General features: G+C 39.5%; 1 protein-coding gene across 3 annotated transcripts in view; it reads right to left on the bottom strand.

The window, feature by feature from the left end:
• The window catches only part of Samd12 (sterile alpha motif domain containing 12), a 453,403-nt gene that overhangs the window by 83,795 nt on the left and 349,203 nt on the right, over nt 1-20,405 (bottom strand). Inside the window, exon 5 of one of the 3 annotated variants that reach the window (XM_055626398.1) lies at nt 14,261-14,315. The exons of 1 other annotated variant lie outside the window; for it this stretch is intronic. In XM_055626398.1, coding sequence (XP_055482373.1) covers nt 14,278-14,315 — 38 coding nt within the window. In that variant the 3' untranslated portion in view covers nt 14,261-14,277. Of the gene's footprint in view, nt 1-14,260; nt 14,316-16,132; nt 16,202-20,405 lie in introns of those variants that run through there. One more of the 3 variants, XM_055626401.1, reaches the window with a different exon arrangement.

The raw sequence follows: 20,405 nt of genomic DNA, 5'->3' as shown, positions 1-20,405 counted from the left end.
CTATCTATCTATCTATCTATCTATCTATCTATCTATCTATCTATCTATCTATCTATCCATCTATCTGAGGAACATTAATGTAGCCCAGGCTGGCTGTGAACTCACCTGCCAATCTAGTTTGTCTTTCTAACTACTTAACTGTTTATTGTTTATCTATGAGCTAAAATTTTAAAATACAAATGAAGTTTTTTTTTTTTCTTAAACACCTAGACATTCATCTTGCTAGAAGTGGATGATCATGTTCAGTTTTGATGCTATCATTTCCTTATGCCATTTTGACAAGTTTATGAAGGTCTGGAGTAAAGGGGGAGGTGTGTGGAAATGAAATTGGATTTGTGTGTCTCCTGAGTGAAAACATTTGCAGAATGTGATTCTTAGATGATATTCTTTGGGAATCAAGAAAACAAAAGTAATTAACCCTAACATCATATTTTCTGTCCAATATGTATATTGCTCTCATACTTTATTTAACCCTTAATAACACTCCATTAAATCATTATTACTCCCGTTTCATAGATAACATATTGAGACGAGATTCTGAGCTTATTAGATTCTAAACTGGGACTCACACTCTTGCATATTTAATTCCACAGTCCATATCCTTTCTCTGGGATAATGCTGCCTTTTTGCAGACAGACAGCTTCCAGAAAGTCTTTTCTGAGTTTATCTGAACAATCATTGTGAGACTTTCATTCGCAATTTTCATAGCAAACAATGCAGTTATTTACCCAGCTTTGGTTATAAGTTTGCTAATTGGTAGTGCTCATTCTGATAGTAAACATGGTATTTATGGATTCCAGAAAGAGTCCAGATTGTGGAAAATCCTAAACACTGATCACATAAATAAATGCTTCCAAAGTAAATGTTTGTTTGGGTTCCAAAGTGAAGCAATTTTTACTTGTAATTATCATTTTTATTTTTTTTAACTTTTTGACCAAATATCTCACATTCAAAACTCATTAAATCTCTGAAAGTAATTAATCCTTCCACGAAAATCTCATGTTGTCATACATTGTAAATCTCATAGACTACATGCATCTGTTTATGGAAGAGCCCTGGGGCTATGCCTATATTGTTGAAAGTCACCATGTCAAATCTCATAGTTGACCCATGAGATAAGCTAATTTACGATGCTCTATCACCATGCAACTTACCACAGAAGAGAGAACAGCCTCTTTTCTTGCTTTTCCACATGTCCAAGGTCCTCAGCTGAACATGTCTAACGGAGATTTAAGGGAGCCCTTATATCTGGGTAGTCCATAGATCAAGCCATAAAGCTGGTATGGGGACTAGTTTCATTGGTCTTTGTTTGATTCTGTTATACCTTTTCTAGTGGAACATAGACATTTCTTCTCAAAATCCAGACTGGAAGCAACATACCCAGGGTCAACACATTTTATAGCCATGTGTGAAAGGAGTTAAGAGTTCAATGAATGATAATTTAAGGGTCTGGTAATCACAAAGGCAAAACCAAGTCAGGTAAGTTTTCCATTTTGAAGTGTCACCAAAGATCAAGGAGACCAATATGGCAGGATAGAGTAAAAAGTGATGACTCCTTGTTTCCATTACATATAGCTGTGTGCATTCGCAGAGTCTCCTAAGATGTCCCCAAACCAGAGATTAGAAAAGACTGAAAATCCTTCCTCAGGAAAGCCTGCCTTCAGAAGCTGTTCCGAGAGGAAATCAGTGCTGTTTGGGCTTGGTCCCAGCTCTGCTTTTAAAGTGAAATGTGTATGTTTACATAATCTGGACATCCAGAAAAAAGAACTATGAAAGTAAGTATAATTTTCTCTGAAACTGAACAGAAACCAACTGCACATGTGGGTCTGGTGCTGCCTCAGCCTCGAATGCAAAAATGAAGATGAATTCGAGTGGTCAAAAAGCTGCTAACTCATGGCACATTTTTCTGACTGAAGTAGAGAGATTGAAGACTGTTTTTGTGCAGTAAAAATTATAATCAGCTGGAGTTCATTCTGTTATTTTAAGATGTTCTACTTATCAGACAAACAATATTTTATTGCCAACTGAATACACATGAAAAGAAAAATTCCCCAGCAACTGCCCATGTTTTAAATCAGAATGGAAATCTAGATCAAACTTGAGTGTGCCCTAGTGTCTTTTAATGTGAGGCCATGATCCTCATTACCATCTTCTCTTGCATGTTTATAATACATTATGGTCAATACAAAGAAGAAATGGTTTTGTGGGAAGTGACGAAACAGTTTTAAATTTTAGTCACCTATTTTCGGTCTATATATGAATGATGCTTTCAGAGTAGCTGTCAGATACAGAGCTGAAGTAGTTAATCCACCACTGATTCTTTGTTTTGACATTGTGAGGTATATTGTGAGTACTTTATATGCATGAGAGGGACTGTGTAAGAAGTCTATTTTAATGCTGTAATTTGGACATGCATATTTGATGCATTGTTGCTGATTTCTATCTATCCAACATAATCTTGTTCCCAGTGCACCTGAGATTTCAGTGTTTCTGTTCTGGGAAGCTCTTGGGAGATATGGGATTTGCTTTATCCATGAGGCAGATGGTTGTGTGGACCATTTGAGTGTAGACAACACATAGAAGCACATGATTAAAAATGACTTATACCTTAGCAAATTTTTGAATTAGAAGGGAATTATAGATCTTTTATAGGATTCTGCCACAATTCAGTGTTGGCCATTCTTTCCATTTGAACCTAGGGCAGGATGGTTTTGTCCCTCTGATGGTGATGATGAGGGAGGGTCACAGAACACACAAATAGATAGACAGCCTTTAGGCCTTATTCTGCCCTAAGAACTTAGATACTAACAATGATGTTACTAGCCAAAACATTTTCTTTAGCTGAACAAGGGATTCTAGAAACAAACCCCTGTGTAAATGATAGCACAATGCCCTCAATCTTAGTCAAAATGTATTTTTAGTCCAGTTGTTATGGTGTCACAGTGATGGCAACACGTTCCCTTAGTGTCATTTTGTAGCCAAGCAACCTGGAGAGGAGCCAATGCCTTGCACTCCTATCTAATAAGTCACATTGCTTGGTGTATGGTGCATGGGCCAGGATAGACACAAATCTAGATAGAATCAAGGACAACATTATCATTGCTGATACCTCCAGGGTGTTTTGCTATCACAGCCTTCCATAGAAATATGAGGAAGACAGCCTGAGGGTTGCTGATCTTATTTAATGACCTGGATGGGGTCACAACTCTGGAGTATTTATCATATCACTTAGGAGATTAAAAAAAAAAAAAAACTTGAATGCCAGCTTTCCATGATCCAAGCTGCAGCCAAAAGACAATAAAGAATCACAAGCTTTGCTCAAAAATATGAAACTAGTTTGAACACAAATTCTAGTGGACAATACATGGTAACAAATAAGTATTTTCTCATCAGGCAAGTATGTTTTATTTCAATTGCATTATTATATATGTGCTGTGCCCCAGTAGCTTTGGTGGACAAGGTTCCCAAGAAAGAAGAGTTCTTATTACTCATCTCAGGCTGTATCAGCTCCCTGCACAAGGGGCAGGTAAGGTACTTTCCTGCTTCTAGATTAAGTGGCGGGAGTGCATATTCTACATTCTGCAGCAGGATCTCCAAGACTGCCTTTGTTTATCTTATGCTAATGATCACACCCTAATTACCATCTTAGTAGCAGTCCTTACTTTACAGGGACAATTTGTACTGCTTCCTGGTTAGGGTTTTATTTGTTTGTTTTTATTTTGTTTTGTCAACGTGACACGGATAGAATCCTTTGAGTAGAGGCAAGAACCACCAATTGGGAAAATGCTCCATCAGATTGACTTGTAGTCAAGCCTGTGGGAGCATTTTGTTGATTAAGGATTGATATGCGGGAACAGCTCACTGTTATCAGGGCCATCCTAACCAGATTGTCCAAGTTGGTATAAGGAGGCAGGCTGAGCATGCCTCTGGGAACAAGCCAATGAGCAGCATTCCTCCATGGCTTCTGCTTTAGTTTCTGCCTCTAGGTTCCTGTCCCTGACTTTTCTCCCTCACAGATTTCAATTATAACCTGTAATAAACCATCTCCTAATAATCCTGGTGTTTTAGAAACATAGCTAAGACAATTACTAAAACTCATTTCGTAGTTTATCTAAATTCGGCTTCAGAAACAGCTAGTAGTTCTAACAAAACATCTACCACCATTTGTCTTTGACAGACATATTCCTGAGTCCCAGGAATGATGTTATTCTAAAAATTAAAGGGTCCATAGAGAACTTATTTCTGGCCTCTCATGTTACAGATAAGGAATCAAGACCAGAGCTATTAAATTGTGAGTTAATAAGAAAGAGATAATGCAGATCCCATGAAACTGTAGAATTCAGCACTCTTTCAAATTATAGCACCATGCTTGCTCAGCACGGGGGGAATTTTCCTTCCTTCAGGAGATCTCTGTGCAGTGGTAACAAGATGCCGGGGGTCTCCAGGTGCTGCATGGCAGACAGGGCTTCCACCCTGCTCACTGTTGACAGGCCATCTCCTAGCCCACTACATACTTCTGAAGGGCACACTAAATATATTTGCTGGATAGATTTTTTTTTTTTCTAATAGCCACTAGGGATCTTCAGAAAAAAAGTCTGGTGATATTCATTATAATGGGATCATGTAGGCCAGACATGGGACACGGAGAGAGAGCTCAGAAAGTTGCTTAGGAATAGGGTTTGGAAAGAGTCCTGATCCAGTCCTTGATATAGGCTGGGGGGATTGATGAGTAACCCTGGATGTGATTCTAGAGATTGTTAAACTCCTTACATAATTTCCAAATTGATGTCTCTCTTAGTCGCCCTAAAATTTGTTCATTATCCATATTTTAAAGTCCATCTATATTAAAAGCATTGGTTCTTACTAGCAGGTCTTCACAAGCTGTCTCTCCTGTCCTACCAACTAGGACAGAAAAGTCATTGTTAAGACAAGTTCTATATCCTTCCATTGCTTTCAGCAGAAATGAGGTAAATAACCACTACAAACAGACATTACTGATTCCTGCTTTAAGGCAAGACATCTGAAGAAGAGAGTATGCAGTTAGACCCAAATAATATTGGGTGGCAGTAGCTTAATTTGCCTTGGTTGTAGTTGATCAGATTTTCTCACTGTTCTTTTCTAATATTGTTATGGCTGTCAGTAAAAGGAAATTAACGTTTGTGAACTGCCTTGCCACATGCTCGAGGTTGAACATCCTGGAGGACCGTGAACCCTGTTCTAGTAACTTTAAGACCTTTTTTTTTTTTTTCTCCCTCATTTTATAAGGACACAGGGTCCAAGGCAGGGAAAGGACGTTTCTTTGTCTTGAATTTCCAGTAGAGGCTGGTGGAGGCTGTCTGCTGAGTAGACCAAAAGCTGGGTTCTAGCAGGTGACCACTCCCCCCCAAAGGCCCAAAGCACACTAACCCAAAGAAAGAAAAATGTCTGTGTAAACTCTGCCTTTCAGTGTCATGGAATTTATTTCTCTTACTTTTCCAACATTCAACATTTTGTTTTAGTTTAAAGCAACAGCTTAAGTTGAAATCCCAATGAACCTGGGCAGTAAGCACGGTAACTAAGGTGGTGTATTTACTCTTCACAAAATGAGGATGAGCTCACACATTACCAGAACTTGCTGGAACAGGAAAGGGTTCAAGATGTTGACACCCCAGTTACCACTATCCAGTTGTTCAGACTGGAAATTCAGGAAGAAATGCTTGCTGTAAGGGAAGTTTAACTATTCACCCTAAAAGACTGTCTCGTTTGTACACTGTGTTCCTTGCACACTCTCATTTTATGCTTGCATTCATGTATGCAACATTTATGCGTACACTTGTGTGCAAAGGCATATGTTAATCATACATACACATATACACACACACCCCCATACATACACACATACACGCATAGTTTCTCTTATTCCTTAAAAAGTATTATTTAAGCCCAAGTTAGGCATTAGGTAGAATGGCCTGGATAATTGCATTTTTGGATTAAATTCACAATAATAAAAATTCCAATGAGTCTAGACAAATCACAAATAAAATCTAGTTCTAGTGTAGATGTGTGAGGAATTTCCCAGTATCCTGACATTTAGCCAGGCCTTGTGGAGAAAAATACATAGTTTTCCTTTTGTGGCACTTGAAGAGAAACATTGTCTCTTGGCAAAAACAAGATAGTACTCTCTCGCATTGTTTAGATCAGATTCTGATATGTTAATGGAACCTTTAGGAGCATAAATTAATGAATATGGTGTGAGCCTCTATAATTAGGTCTGAACCACATTAGGCAGATGGGGGGGGGGGTGGCAGCCCAAAGCAAGAGTAGCTACTCAGTAGCCACTTATTGGTTACTTACTGAAGGGCAGACACCAGTTAAAAATGTTCTATTCCTTTCTGCTAGGCTAATTCATCACGTACTATTTCCACAACATTTCTCTGATAAGCCACAGGGGTCTGAATTAACAGATATGATGAAGTCCATTGGCCATAGCTGAATGGTTCTGTGAGATAAAGCTGAGGACTAGAGTGGAGAACAAGAAGTCCATTTTAGGGAAGGGAGCTGTACTCACAGAAGAAGGTTTCATGCATCACAGTGTGCCTAGAAACTTGGAAAGACTGAGCAAAACTCAGCAAAGATGCTAAAGGGAAAAGGTATAGCTGTAGGAGTTTGAGCTGATGTGTATGGAGCAAAAAGGAGGGCTGATCTCATGGCTGGACAGCAGGATTCTACACTAATTATCTGGAAATTTTCTTCAGAAACAGCATCTATTACAGTATATTACAGTTCATAAATGATAAGAATGGAAAAGACATGATGGTTTCCAGACTATAGATGGCCATGCTAATGTAAAGGGCATCATTCTTTCAATCTCTGTAACTCTGACTTACAACTTTCATTCGGATAAAATGGGTAAAATAAAGGCTGATTCAAAGAACTGCTCAGATTTCCTTCTAGCAAACTCCTGATGTTCTTCCAGGAATGTCTTTGGATTCTTAATGAGCAACCCTGAGGGTCACTTTTTGTCCCTTGGTAATGACAAAAATAAACGCAGGTTCCGTATACTTTTAAAAGCCATCTAAAACAACCAGGCAAGACCTTTGTTTCTTGCACTCTGGGTGTCAGTCCCAATGGAGGAAGAGATAGTTGAAATACCTTCATTAGTTTCTCTCAAACAATATGGCTGTACGTTTTCACACCAAGCTGGAGAAGACTCAACACTTCCTGTGTTGAGCGTCTGCACAATTAGATTGACAAGCAAGTGATTTTGATTGTCTGGTATATTCCTGTCCCTTCTAATGCTCTTCTTTGAGGAATATGAAACAGTCTCGTTTTCTACCTAGACACAGACGGAACATCAAGAGTGACCTGAAATGATAGAAAATTCATTAACTTTTCGTGCAGTTGCCCGTGGCAGCAAGGATATGCTCAGCATTGTTATTTTCTAGAAAATGAGAATATAGAAGAAACTTCTAAGTATAGCAGATACAAATTCTTCAGCTTTTGGATCCTGCATGATCCCAGACTAATGACCTAGTCAAAGTACCGTCCTGTTCTCAGCGGTTACAGATATCTGTGTTACATGTAGTCATATTTTATACAGTCACCCAGGATCCTCCTGGAGCCCTAACTTGTTCTCTTTGCCTTAGTCGTGTCTATGTATGGTCACAGAGTTTCACTACTCTGGTTTGTGAATGCATTTTTCTCACACGTTACAGTGGATATTCAATAGGAGACCTAAAATACCCATGATAGAGTAATAATATAAAGTTTGGTGAGACTGTAGAGATTTTTATTTATACAAAATAAGTAAATAGAAAAAGGAAACATACATCTCAGCAGTAATAGTTATTTAATAATGTTATTACTAAAACCCAAATATAAAACAATAAAGAACAAACACTATTCTTTTTTTTGGGAGGGGGTCCCTGTGTCATCAACAGCCTTCTTTAAAACAACCCATCACTTACTTCACTGCCCTCCCGGTAATAAAAACCCACCAACATGGATGAGATTCTTGGAAGCATAGGACAAAGGGAAACAGGCTTTGCAAGTTATAGGGCTCCTACTCAATAGCAGCCCTTTCTAAAGTGCCTGGGACACTGTGCATTGGAATGGCCCAGCCCTAGGACATGGTGGGCCTACAGGAACTGATGCTTATAATTCAGGTAAAACCTGGGCCCTTGAAGAGTCCTTGTTTCATACTCAAACAAACCTATCGCAGCTGGCTATGCATCTTGGGCTCTTGAATCTGCCCAGTACACAGCCATCTATTAGAAAGCTGTATCACTTCCTTCTCCTTGAGACACAGTTAAGGGTGACATTTCTTTGTCTTTGTTGGCACCTGTCCCTTTCTGAGTATGGCTTGTTTCCTGTTTCTTTCTTCTCCTGAAACCCAAGAGACCTTCGCCCCCACCCCCAGCATCTTAACAAGAACTAATAAAGACAGGCCAACAATACCACTCCCTGAGTCTATTGGGATGGGAACATTTTCTTCTGTTTACCCCTGAGGCAATGTGTCATAAGCTGGCAGGGAACCCCACACTCATGTTAAGTGGGAAACCAGGGAAGTGGAACCAGGAAGTCCTAAGCAGTGAGAGGGCTGGGTAAAGATAACAGGAAGCAGAGATGGCACCAGCTTTGTGTTTCTTGATTGACAGCCAGTCACCAGCACAATCAGGCAGCTTCTACTCAGAATGCATGAGCTTTGGAGAAGCCAGGCTAAGGAACACAGATTAACTGCAGCGTTAACAGTGGTGGTCTACAATGTAAACCACTATTTAGACTATTTTGGGAGGGTAGGGAAGTATGAGGAGGTGTAGGTTTGGCATACAATACATACATGTATTAAAACTTAAAACCATTTTAAAAAATAGGCTAAACTAAAAACTTTTTAATTAGTTTAAACTACAGGTAGATTTTATTTTAGCAAATCTCTAGTTTCCAATTTTCAGTAAAATTTCACTCATTAGTCTCATCTGACATTTTAAAAAATTGTGTGATTTAAAGTATTCCTTTTTTATTAATTTGTTTATTCAATTTACATCTCAGTCATTGGCCCCTCCCTCCTCTCCTCTCATTCTCACCCTCCCTCCTGCCTCCCCTCTCCCCTATTCCTCCTAATAGGGGTGGTTCCTTCCCTCTCCCTGACCCCCAGCTCATCTAGTTGAATAAGGACTGAGTTCTTCCCCTGTGGCCTGGTAGGGCAGTCCCGTCATGGGGAATCGATCAGAAAGCAGGCAACAGAGTCTATGCCAGAGTTCTCCCCCACTCCCCTCACTAGTGAGCTCACATGAAGCCTGAGCTGCCCATCAGCTACATAAATGTAGAGAACCTAGATCCAGTCCATGCATGATCCTTTCTTGGGCCCCTCTGGGCCCTGGTTATGGCTCTCTTGGTCTTCTTGTGGAGTTCTTGTCACCTCTACATCCCTTTATCCTTCTCCCCTCTTTTCCACTAGACTCCCAATATTCGGCTTTGCCAATATTCAGCTGTGAGTCTCAGTATCTGTTTCGAATAGTTGCTGGGGTGGAGCGTCTAAGGGGACGGCTTTGATAGGCTCCTGTCTGTAAGCTTAGCAGAGTATTGGTAATAGTGACAGGGGTTGGCTTTCTTCCATCAGGTGGGTCTTAGGGTTGGGCCCAGTATTGGTTGGACATTCCCTCAATCTCTGCTCCATCTGGTCTATCTTTGTCCCTGCAGGCCTTGTAGACTGGTTTAGTTTGGATAGTGGTTTTTTTGTGGGTAGGTTGGTGTTCTCTTCGGTCCACTACGGGTCTTGTCTAGTTAGGGGGTGTCCTCTTCAGTCTCCATGGCCCCTGCTACTAGGAGTTTTAGCTAGTGTCCCCCTCATATCCTCTTAGAGATCTATTCTGAGGTAGGTCTGCAGCTTGTCACAGAGATGCTCCCATCGCCCGTTTCTCTTTTCTCTGCCTTCTGCCCTCCCACCCCTACTCTCCCCAGGTCTGATCTCCACCATTTTTTCTCTCTGCACTCCCTCTTCTACCTTGTTCCCACTCAGCCACTACCTGTCTATTCTATTTCCCCTTCTGGGTGAGATTTACACATCCTCCCTTGGGCCCTACATGTTGCTAATCTTCTTGGGGTCTTTAGTATCCTGTACTGTGTGACTAAAATTGTGACTACACACCACATGAGTCTTTCTGGGTCTGTGTAATGGCGCTCAGGTTGATCTTTCCCAGTTCCATTCATTTGCCTGCAAATTTCATGATTTCCTTGTTTTTAATTGCTGAGTACTATTCCACTGTGTACATGTACCAGTTTCTTTATCCATTCTTCATTTGAGGCACCTCTGGGTTGTTTCCAGATTCTGGCTATTATGAATAAAGCTGCTATAGTTGAGCAACTTTTTTTGTTGTTTAAAACATAGGTAGATTTTATTTTAGCAAATCTCTAGTTTCCAATTTTTAGTAAAATATCACTCATTATTCTCATGTGGTATTTTTTAAATTTGTGTGTTATTTAAAGTAGAGTGTTCTTAAAAGAAAAAATATCAGGAAAAGTTTTTTGTTTCTCTGTCATGAGAATTTGTCTGGAATTAGAAATCTTAGCTCATCATGGTGAAAACAATTAGGAATCCTCCCCTCTCCCCACTCTGTCTTATCCCAAGTCTCACTGAAGCCCTTACAATCCTGATGACCCTACCCATGTTTCATCAGCTGTAAAACAGTTGGTTAAAAAATCAATTAGATAAAATGTGCAAGGCATTCTGTGCCTGAAATATGCAGTGTGTGTGTGTGTGTGTGTGTGTGTGTGTGTGTGTGTAAAGAAACAGAAGCCATGACTTTTAGAACAAAGAAGGTTGGATATTCTAAAAAGGAATTTGAAGTACTAAAAAGTATTATTAAAAATAAATAAAAAGATAAAAAGGAGTAAAAAAAAAAAAAGCAATCAGCAACCATAGTACCTAGAACCAAGAAACTGACTCAAGGAGAAGGAGGATGTACTTTAAACCAACAGCAAATGAAAAATGAGAAGTCAGAGCAAATAGCTAAGGGGAGCAAAAGGAAATAGTTTATTGATGACAGCAGTTGCGATAGTGTTGCGAGTTACAGGGAACGGGTTAACTTGATATTCATCACCTCTGCTTCCTGGCAGGAACACCTGGTGTGCTTTGCTGGCTAACCCACATAATTCATGGCACCCTTTTCCTACAAAGAAAGGGAAGAGTAGAGAAAAGGGGGCATTTATAAGGCAGCTCTCCAGGGGTTTTTCTTACTGTTTGATGGTTTGGTTTTCTTTGATCATAGTTTACCTTCTGTTTGTTTTCTAGTTGTTCTAGAGAGAGCCTGGGAATGTGGACTGTCATTATTTAGTGGGCAAGTGGGGTCTTAGAACCTGCTGGTTCTTGTGGCCTGAACAGTCACACTTTCTGCCCACACTTAACCAAATGTCAGTCTACAACAATAGGAAAAGGAAACGCCAAACTTCCCCTTTTATGACTTAATTTAATCCTGTGCTCTTGGATAAGTACAGAGTTCCCAGGGGGATGGGGTGGCAAAATCGTCACAAGATGCCCAGAATTGTCTTGATGACCCACTAGGTGGCTATGATGGTAGTTAATTTTTTTCTATCCTGTAAACAAGAATGGAAGGAATAATAATTGATGATAGCAATAGCTGGTAACTATGGTAATGGTATTTTAGATTAAAGAATTATAAACATTACCTATAACAGTCAAAACATGTTGAAAGGTACTCTTACACCAATTCTACATATGCAAAAACGGCAGCTCAGAGGCGGCAAAATAAATGCCAAAGGCCATAGTGTTAAGAGTGCAGATAGAATGAAAGCTAGGGCCATAGTAACAGTGAAATTTTAAAAAATTATTTTTATTTTTAATTCTATGTGCATACGTATGTCTGAATGAGGGTATATGTACGTGGGTGCAGTTGTCCAAGGGGCTAGAAAAGAGCGGCAGATCCCCGGTACTGGTGCTACAAGCAGTTTTAAGTTGCCGGATGTGGGCACTGGGAACTGAACTCGGGTCCTCTCAAAGAGCAACACCTGCAATGAACCACTGAGCCCTCTTTCCAGCCTGCGGTACTGCTCTTGATGCTCCCCACCCAGCGTGCCCACGCCGGTGCATAAATGCCAGTGACAGTCTCCAGATACCTGATCCTCTCACAGTCATGAAAATTCTCATTTTGTTTGCTATTGACTCTCTTTCCCCATTCATCATCACATTTTTTTTTTTCCCCTTCTGGAACTGAAGCTTGCAAATCCTGGAGGACCAGGCCTTCAAGGCAATGATTTCAGAGTGTTTGAAGACCATCATAAACTATAATTAGTTCACAATAATTAGCAAGAAACAAATACTTTATATAAAAAAGCATCCATTCACTTAAAATGATTTTTAATTTTATAATGAGTAGTGTATAATTATCACAGAAGCAGAGCTATTTAGTTTGAAAAAATAACTTCAGAGATGGGAGCCCATTTAGTGTTTATTTGCTCTAGGGTTCTAATTACTTCGAAAACTATGAAAACTTTATATACAATTACAAATAGCATTCAACAATGTCTTTGAGGAAAGGTGATCCAATTCTTCACTTTCAGAATCTCCACTAACATAAAAAATAAATAATAAGTGATAAATATCAAGTGTTCTTTTACATGCTGTCATTATTACTTTTCCACGTTGTCAGAACTTCCATACTAGAAAAAAGAAATCACAGAATATGTCTCACTGGTCATTTCTAAAATAAGATCAACAAAACAAGGCCAGTGGGGAACAATAAACAAGTTATTGTTTTTCTGTTATATATTAGCAAATCCTGGTAGCTCCAATTTGGTTTCATTGCATTTCCAATATGTGTGTGCATCAATTCATCTTCTTTTCTCTCCACAGTTAAGATTTATGCACTTTATTAATCACCACATGACAGTCATCTCAGCAGTTTCATTTAACAGAGTAAACTAGTCACACACCATCAGACTTCTGGGGATGTCACAGGAATCTTTGGATTCTTGGCAACTTGAATTACTCTTGCCAATATACGATTTTCAGAGTGATCCATTACAGAGATATCTAATACATCACAACTGGCTCTGCTCTTTTCTTAATTGATAGGTTGGAAGAGAGACACCCTCAAGATCAAGCCAATGTTTCCCTGAAGCAGCCTTGGCAAGTCCTTTTTTTGCTAGCAGCTGTTCAAAATGGCAGCAGTTAGACACTCCGTTTTCCTTATATAATGTGAATGACAGTTGAGGTCTATGCAGCATTTAGCAAGTCTTCATTCTCTAAGGAACTTTGATAAGTAACAGTAACTTTTCTTCCATTTGCTGAAGCCCAGATGGTCTAAGCATTTATATATGATGTAGGTATTGTTTTTTTTTTGTTGTTGTTGTTGTTTTTGTTTTATATTACAGGCTGCTAAATAGAATCTGGGTTGCCAACCTTCATTTTCCTAATTCTTGATACACACACACACACACACACACACACACACACACACACACCACCTTTCTGATGTCAACTCTATTTTCTGAGAGGATACACTTTAAACAATGTGGTCTCAAATAATTTTCAACTACCCTTTATTAAATCTGCAATAGCACTTTTGAATTACTTGTCTGTTTCCTTCGCGATACTAAATGTTGAAAGTTGCATTCCTAATACTATTGTAATCAGAAAGAAGTAAATTTTCAAAATTATTGATGGGGTGTCAGATCTTCTGAGGTTTTTTGGTCTTGCCTGTTTCTATAATCAAATGGAAGGGCTTAGGAGGCACTTTCCGCACTAAAGAACTCAAATAAGCAAGATTCAGTGACTTAGCAGCTTGCCAAGGACCAGCTAAATAAAAATTATAGCCCTTACGTAACAGCATGGCACATGAGACCAAAGCTTAAAAAAAAATGGACAATTTGATTTCAAGAAAATTTAATGGGAAATCCAGAGAGGAAAATAGGTCACTTTTGTATTATTTCTATAGTCTTTGAAAGGCAATCACAGTTTCCAAATTTTAGAATTAATGACACTCATTCTCTTTATGTAGATAAAGTAGTGGTGAGTTTAACAGTTTATTAGGCTGGAAGTCTCAGGGCCTGGTTACTGCCTTTGACCTTAAAAAACTGTAGTGTCTTGGGTGAAGCCATTGACACCATCTTGTAATCAAAGGGTAGAGTAGACAGTGCTCACAAACCAGTTGGCCTCAAATGTTTCCTTGAGAAAAGCCGACAGGTACATATTTCCTGCATCATGGCCTAAGGGGTTCTTCTAAATGCCATGTTTATCTGCTTTATGTTTAGAATACATTACCTGAATGAGGTGACACTGTGTTAGTTAAAGGAGTCAATGTTCTCAATGGAATTCTTCCCTATTTAGAGAAAATAAAGTTAATTACTATTTATTAAATGCAAAATGTAAAAAGTAAATTTCAGAGGGAAGAGTAAATTTTCAATTTACTCAGATTCTATTTAGCAGCCTGTAATATAAAACAACAACAACAACAACAACAAAAAAAAAACAATACCTACATCATATATAAATGCTTAGACCATCTGGGCTTCAGCAAATGGAAGAAAAGTTACTGTTACTTATCAAATTTAGATAGCAGCTAGTCTAGATTTATGCAAAAACTTCTCTGATCACCTCCTCCTGGGGGAGGGAGGTGCAGCCTTGCCAGGCCATTGAGGAAGACATTGCAGCCAGTCCTGATGAGTCCTGATAGGCTAGGGTCTGATGGAAGGGGAGGAGGACCTCCCCTATCAGTGGACAAGGGGAGGGCATAGGGTAAGAAAAGGGAGGGAGGATGGGATTGGGAGGGGATGAAGGAGGGGGCCACAGCCAGGATACAAAGTGAATAAATTGTAATAATTAATAATAATTAATAAAAAAAAACCCAAACAAAGATTTCTGTAAGTACAAAGTGAGTAGAAAAAAAGTTGTTTGTTTGTTTTTTTTTTTTTTTTTGGTCTTCTTTCCAGTGACTTTTTTGTCTTGGTTCCTCACTGTTTTTATTTCCTAAATGTGTGGCCTTATAGCCCTCCTTCAGTTCCATATCTTCCTGTAAAAAGAACATTTTAACCAAATCAACTTCCAGTCCTCGGTTTACTCCTTGCTTCACTGGCCTCATTATTTTAATAAGCAGCTTAACTGAAATGCTGGCTTACATTTCTATTTCAGTTTAGTTGTGTATAGTTCCCAGCACCAAGAACTCCTGAAACCTTTTCTATCTGTGACAGAGTTCCACTGTGTTTGCTATAGAAATCATGACAAGCAAGGGGTCGTCCCTTATGAATACCCCCCAACTTTTAGTCCAGCTGTTCTCAACCTTCCTAGTGCTGCGACTCCTTAATGCAGTTCCTCATGTTGTGGTGAACCCCAACCATGAAATTATTTTTTGCTACTTCATAATCATAATTTTACTGCTATTGCAAATAATGTACATATCTGATATGTAGGATATCTGATGTGGGACCCCAAAGGGTTGTAACCCATAGGTTGAGAACCACTATTTTATTCTAACACCACACCATTGATTCTTAATCATTTCTTTCCCTTCAGTACTCTCATAGTGCTATTCTTTGTCTGTATAGAGGAAGAAAGTTCTACTAGGTCTATAGGCAAGGAAGGTCTGGTGAATGTATGTGAAAAAAAAAATAGAGAATTACTGGGGTGAGCTTATAAATAGTCCAGGATACTCAGGGTCTCCCATCCTGTTTGTACCCACCATTTAGTGAATAGTTACTTTTTTTTTAAGGGAGAAAAACAGGAAGTGGAAAAAAGAATGACATGGAAAGTCACTTATTAATCACAGTTCCCGGGAATGGAACACAGAATCCCCCTTCTGGCTTAATCATTTGTTAGTATCTTTAACGAAACTAAATCAGGAGAGTTTCCAGCAGCTGGCTGATGTTTCAGAGGTCTGGTGTCTGAGTGTCCCCTGTGAGGAAATATTTACTAGCACTCTGGAGCTTCTCAATTGTCATCTATTGCAATTTAATTTCCAGAAAAATCTCTGTCATTTTTCTAGCACTGAAGGAAAATGCTAAGAAGACCCAGATCTGTGCATGCTGTCACGTGTTTTTCTTGCTTCACACTACAAAGCCAAACCTCCGGGGCTGGTATCAGGTGCACAGTGAGCCACTGACCTTTGGCCCAACTTGTTAGGCACTCAGCAATGGGATACAAGCAAGCCCCTGCTTCACCTGGCAAAAGTAGGTATCTGAATGTCTTCTCATTGGAGTCTTGAAGATGGATCTATAAACCATATGAAAAAAAAAAAAGGTACAGGGTGATACTTTAGACACCAAATTACATGGCTTAGTATAACTGACAGCATGCCAGAATCACAGGATTTTGACAAATCTAGCAAAGCATATTTTGGAATCCTTGTATTAAAAAACTGCTAAGTTTAGGCCTGTAGATGTAGATCAGGGTTAGAGTGCTTGCTTAGCTTGTATAGGCCCTGGGTTTGATTCTCAACGCCACACACACACACTCACACACACACACACAAAGAGGAAAGACGGAGAGATAAAGAAAGAAAGAGACAGAAAGAGACAGACACACAGAGAAATAGAAACGGAAAGACAGAGACAGCTAGAGAGTGAGAGAGACAGAGAGGCAGAGATGGACAAACAGTGAGAGAGTCAGAGGGGAAAAAAAAACTCAACAAAACCTGTGTTCACCCTAATGATAGCACCCTCAATTCACCATTGCTACTCAGCCAGCTTAAAGTTTTGTCTTTACCCTGTTCAAGAAAAAAAAAAAAAAAAGAAAAGCCCAAGTTTTGCAAATCAGGCCTGATTTCATTTATTCATGACATTTGGGAAGCTCAGCCACATTTATCAGCAGCACCAAAACCTCACAGGGACCAAAAGCAGAACCTGGATGAATGTTCTCAGGTACCTTATAGATTTTTCTCAAGTTGCTTCATTATACACCTGAGGTGCTGAAATTTAGAGCAGGGAGATATCTTGGAAAGACAAACTGAAGAGGAAAGTGCTGAAGGTTTTTCCTGCAGTCAGCTTTGGTGACTCAAAGTAACTCTAAGAAATGTTATCTTACTGTTTACCTTCTTGTGGACCAGAAAATGTCAGCTTTTCTCACATTAATCACAGCAAAGCATAAACATTAATCAATATTTGTGATAAAAGGATAATGCAAAAAATTGAAAACAAAAAGCAGAGAAGCCACTTTACATTTAGTTTTAGGAACATGGTTTTCCTCAATGATTTATTCTCTTGAAAATTATAACTTACTTAGGATTATACTGGCTGGTAAGGCTTTCTTTTTTAAAATAACCAGTGAAAATTGGAGCCAGATGTTTGCTGCTGGAAAGGAGCTGAAAATGGGAAGGGCCATATATTCTCAAGGTACAGTCAGCTCATGGGTCTCAGTGTGATGTCTTCTACCCTGGGTCTAAAACCTTATTCTTGCCAGCAACCTCACTTCCATCCACAAGTATGCTATTGGGAAATTCAGGTTCTTATGGCTGGATAAGAACTGAGCTGGGGAGAAGGGAGGGATATGGAGGGCTAGTGGGGAAAATGTGCTCCCCGCCAGGTCTTCAAGGAGAGCCTGCTCTATGGAATCATTGCCACACACAGCTTAGGCACTGAGGTCAGAGCTCCAGAGTAATAAAACTCAAGTGACAACACATGTTGGAGAGAATGTGGAGAAAGGGGAACCCTCCTCCATTGCTGGGAGATTTCCGCTTTGGAAAAATTCTCGCACTTTCTCAGACACTAAGAAATAGCACTTCCTCAAGATACAGCTATATCACTCTTAGGCATATATCCAAAATATGCTCAAGTATACAACAAGGACATTTGTTCAGCAGTGGTCATAGCAGCTTCATTCATAATAGCCAGAATCTAGAAACAACCCAGATGTCTCTCAATTGAGGAATGGATAGCAGAAAGACACACATGGTATGTACTCACTTACAAGTGGATATTAGACATATTACAGGATAATCATACTAAAATCTGTACACCTAAAGAAGCTAAGCAAGAAGAAGGACCCTGGGTAAGATGCTAAATCCTCATTCAGAAAGGCAAATGAGATAGACATCAGAAGCATGAGAAAACAGAGTACAGGACAGGAGCCTACCACAGAGGACCTCTGAAAGATTCCAACCTGCAGGGTTTTAAAACAGATGCTGAGACTCATAGCCAAACTTTGGGCAGAGTGCAGGGAATCTTATGAAAGAAGAGGGAGATAGGAAGACCTGGAGGGGACAGGAGCTTCACAAGGAGAGCAACAGAACCAAAAAATCTGAGCTCAGTGGTCTTTTCTAAGACTGATATTCCAACCAAGGACCATGCATGGAGATAACCTAGAACCCCTGCACAGATGTAGCCCATGGCAGCTCAGTGTCCAAAAGGGTTGCCTAGTAAGGGGAACAGGAGCTATTTCTGACATAAACTCAGTGGCTGGCTCTTTGATCACCTCCCCCTCGGGGTGTGTGTGCAGCCTTACCAGGCCACAGAGGAAGACAAAGCAGCAGCCACTCCTGATGAGACTTGATAGGCTAGGGTCAGATGGAAAGATAGGAGGACCTCTCCTATCAGTGGACTGGGGGGAGGGGCATGGGAGGATTGGGAGGGAACAAAGGAGGGAGCTTCAGCTAGGATACAAGGTGAATAAATTGTAATAAATGAAAAAATATAAAAAAAACTACATTAAAATAAAGATTTAGCACTACTCACTCAGTTTAAGAGACCTGGCCACTGATTTGGATTAACTTTGCTTCCCAAGCATAGAGCAGATTGTTCTCATGTCAGACTCATCTACCTGTCACATTAGTCAGCAATGTGGCATGAACTGACATTGAGGGACACAGGCAGGGGGCCTGCCATGGCCTGTCAGAAAAAAAAAAAATACCCTTCCTTCCAGACTGATAGCCAGGAATGCCATTTTCTTGTTCGTTGAGTGTAAATCTTTTTATTTCTACCCAAAAGCTCCAGAACCTAGCTGTACAGCCTTACTTTCCCATGAGCTGAGCAAGCTGAAAAGATTGACATGGCTTTTGCAAACGTGACCAACCTAGGCATCCAACATTGTCAGCAATCGGAACATAAAGTTAATTGCTTCACCAGTGGAAGAGTCGCTTTGCTGGCGTTCTTCACGGGCAGATCAGGGTCTGCTTCATGCACTGTGTTGCTCAGCAGAAATTACCAGTGGTTACATGTCAGGAGGACTTGTTTCTGGAAACAAGTTTTTTTTTTCCTGGTGTGGCATTAATAATTTATGAATAGGCCAATACATAAAACCACACTATACAACGCACCCAGTAAGCAGCATAAACAGAACTAAACTGGTCAACAAAAGTAAAGAGAGAAGCCAGTGCAGTGGTGCACACTTGTAATCCCAGCACTCTGGGAGGCAGGGGCAAGAGGGTCTCTGTGAGTTCAAGACCAGCCTGGTCTACAAAGTGAGTCTAGGACAGCCAAGGCTACACAAAGAAACACTATATAAAAAAACCAGAAAAAAGGTAAAAAGAATAAAACAATAAATCAAAGTAAGTAATATATGAAGTATAAATATCATCGTGTATGTACTATACATGATCAGAAAATACAAAACAAAATCATCTAGGGGTCATATAACCACAGGTGGCACTTGTAGGTTTTCCTACAAGTTTGTTGTGTAGCAGGTGGGACATGGGAATGCTGATATAGCAAAAGGATTTTTAAAATAACTACGGACTCATCTGGTTAGAGAATGCTGATCCATTTGAGTCTGTCTTATGTACTGTGAACGGAACTGTCAGCAAAGTTTGGAAAGCAGGAACTTTATTGCATAATGATTCAAGAAAGTAAAAAGGGATAAGCCAGGTTTAGTTTGCAATGTTGGCAGTAAGACTTGAAAATTGGGGAAACAGTGTAAGAAAGTCATCTGGATACAGAAGGAGTGGTGCTTGTCAACTACCTGCTTGCTGATTCACTCAGAGCTCTCGGTCAGTTAGCTACAACACAACATGGAATAAGAAGAGTAGTGGATTCTTCTAATCAGTTGAATTACAAGTTTGAAGCTCTAAATTAATGCTTTGTTTTTGAGCTGCAAATTATTACTGAATGTATATTTTAAATATTCATTTAATTTCTCTATTTACATATTTTCTCATATGCTTCAGAAAAACTGTACCATACATAAAAATTCAATATGTATAAACTACCTTTTTTTTTTTTAACCATTATGTATCTGAGAGGCTTTGAAAATCTCAATTAACAGATATTGTACTTTACTTGAATATGGAATTATGGCCAAACACAACCCTCAAACCTCAAAATGGTAATAAAGGTGCATAGTTCTACATGTGAAAGTATCAAATACTGGAGACTCAATTTAGTACTTTAATTCATAGCAATTTTTATTAAATAAAAGTCTTGGTGAGAAAACATGTTAAATCCTAGCACTTAAGAGATTGCTCACTAAGGGCCATGGCGTCCTAGGC

This window comes from Psammomys obesus, unplaced genomic scaffold (genome assembly GCF_907164565.1).
Source record: "Psammomys obesus unplaced genomic scaffold, mPsaObe1.curated_primary_1811, whole genome shotgun sequence".
NCBI lineage: Eukaryota > Metazoa > Chordata > Mammalia > Rodentia > Muridae > Psammomys > Psammomys obesus.
Note: the sequence above shows the minus strand (reverse complement) of the source record. Positions and strands in the feature narration are given on the sequence as shown.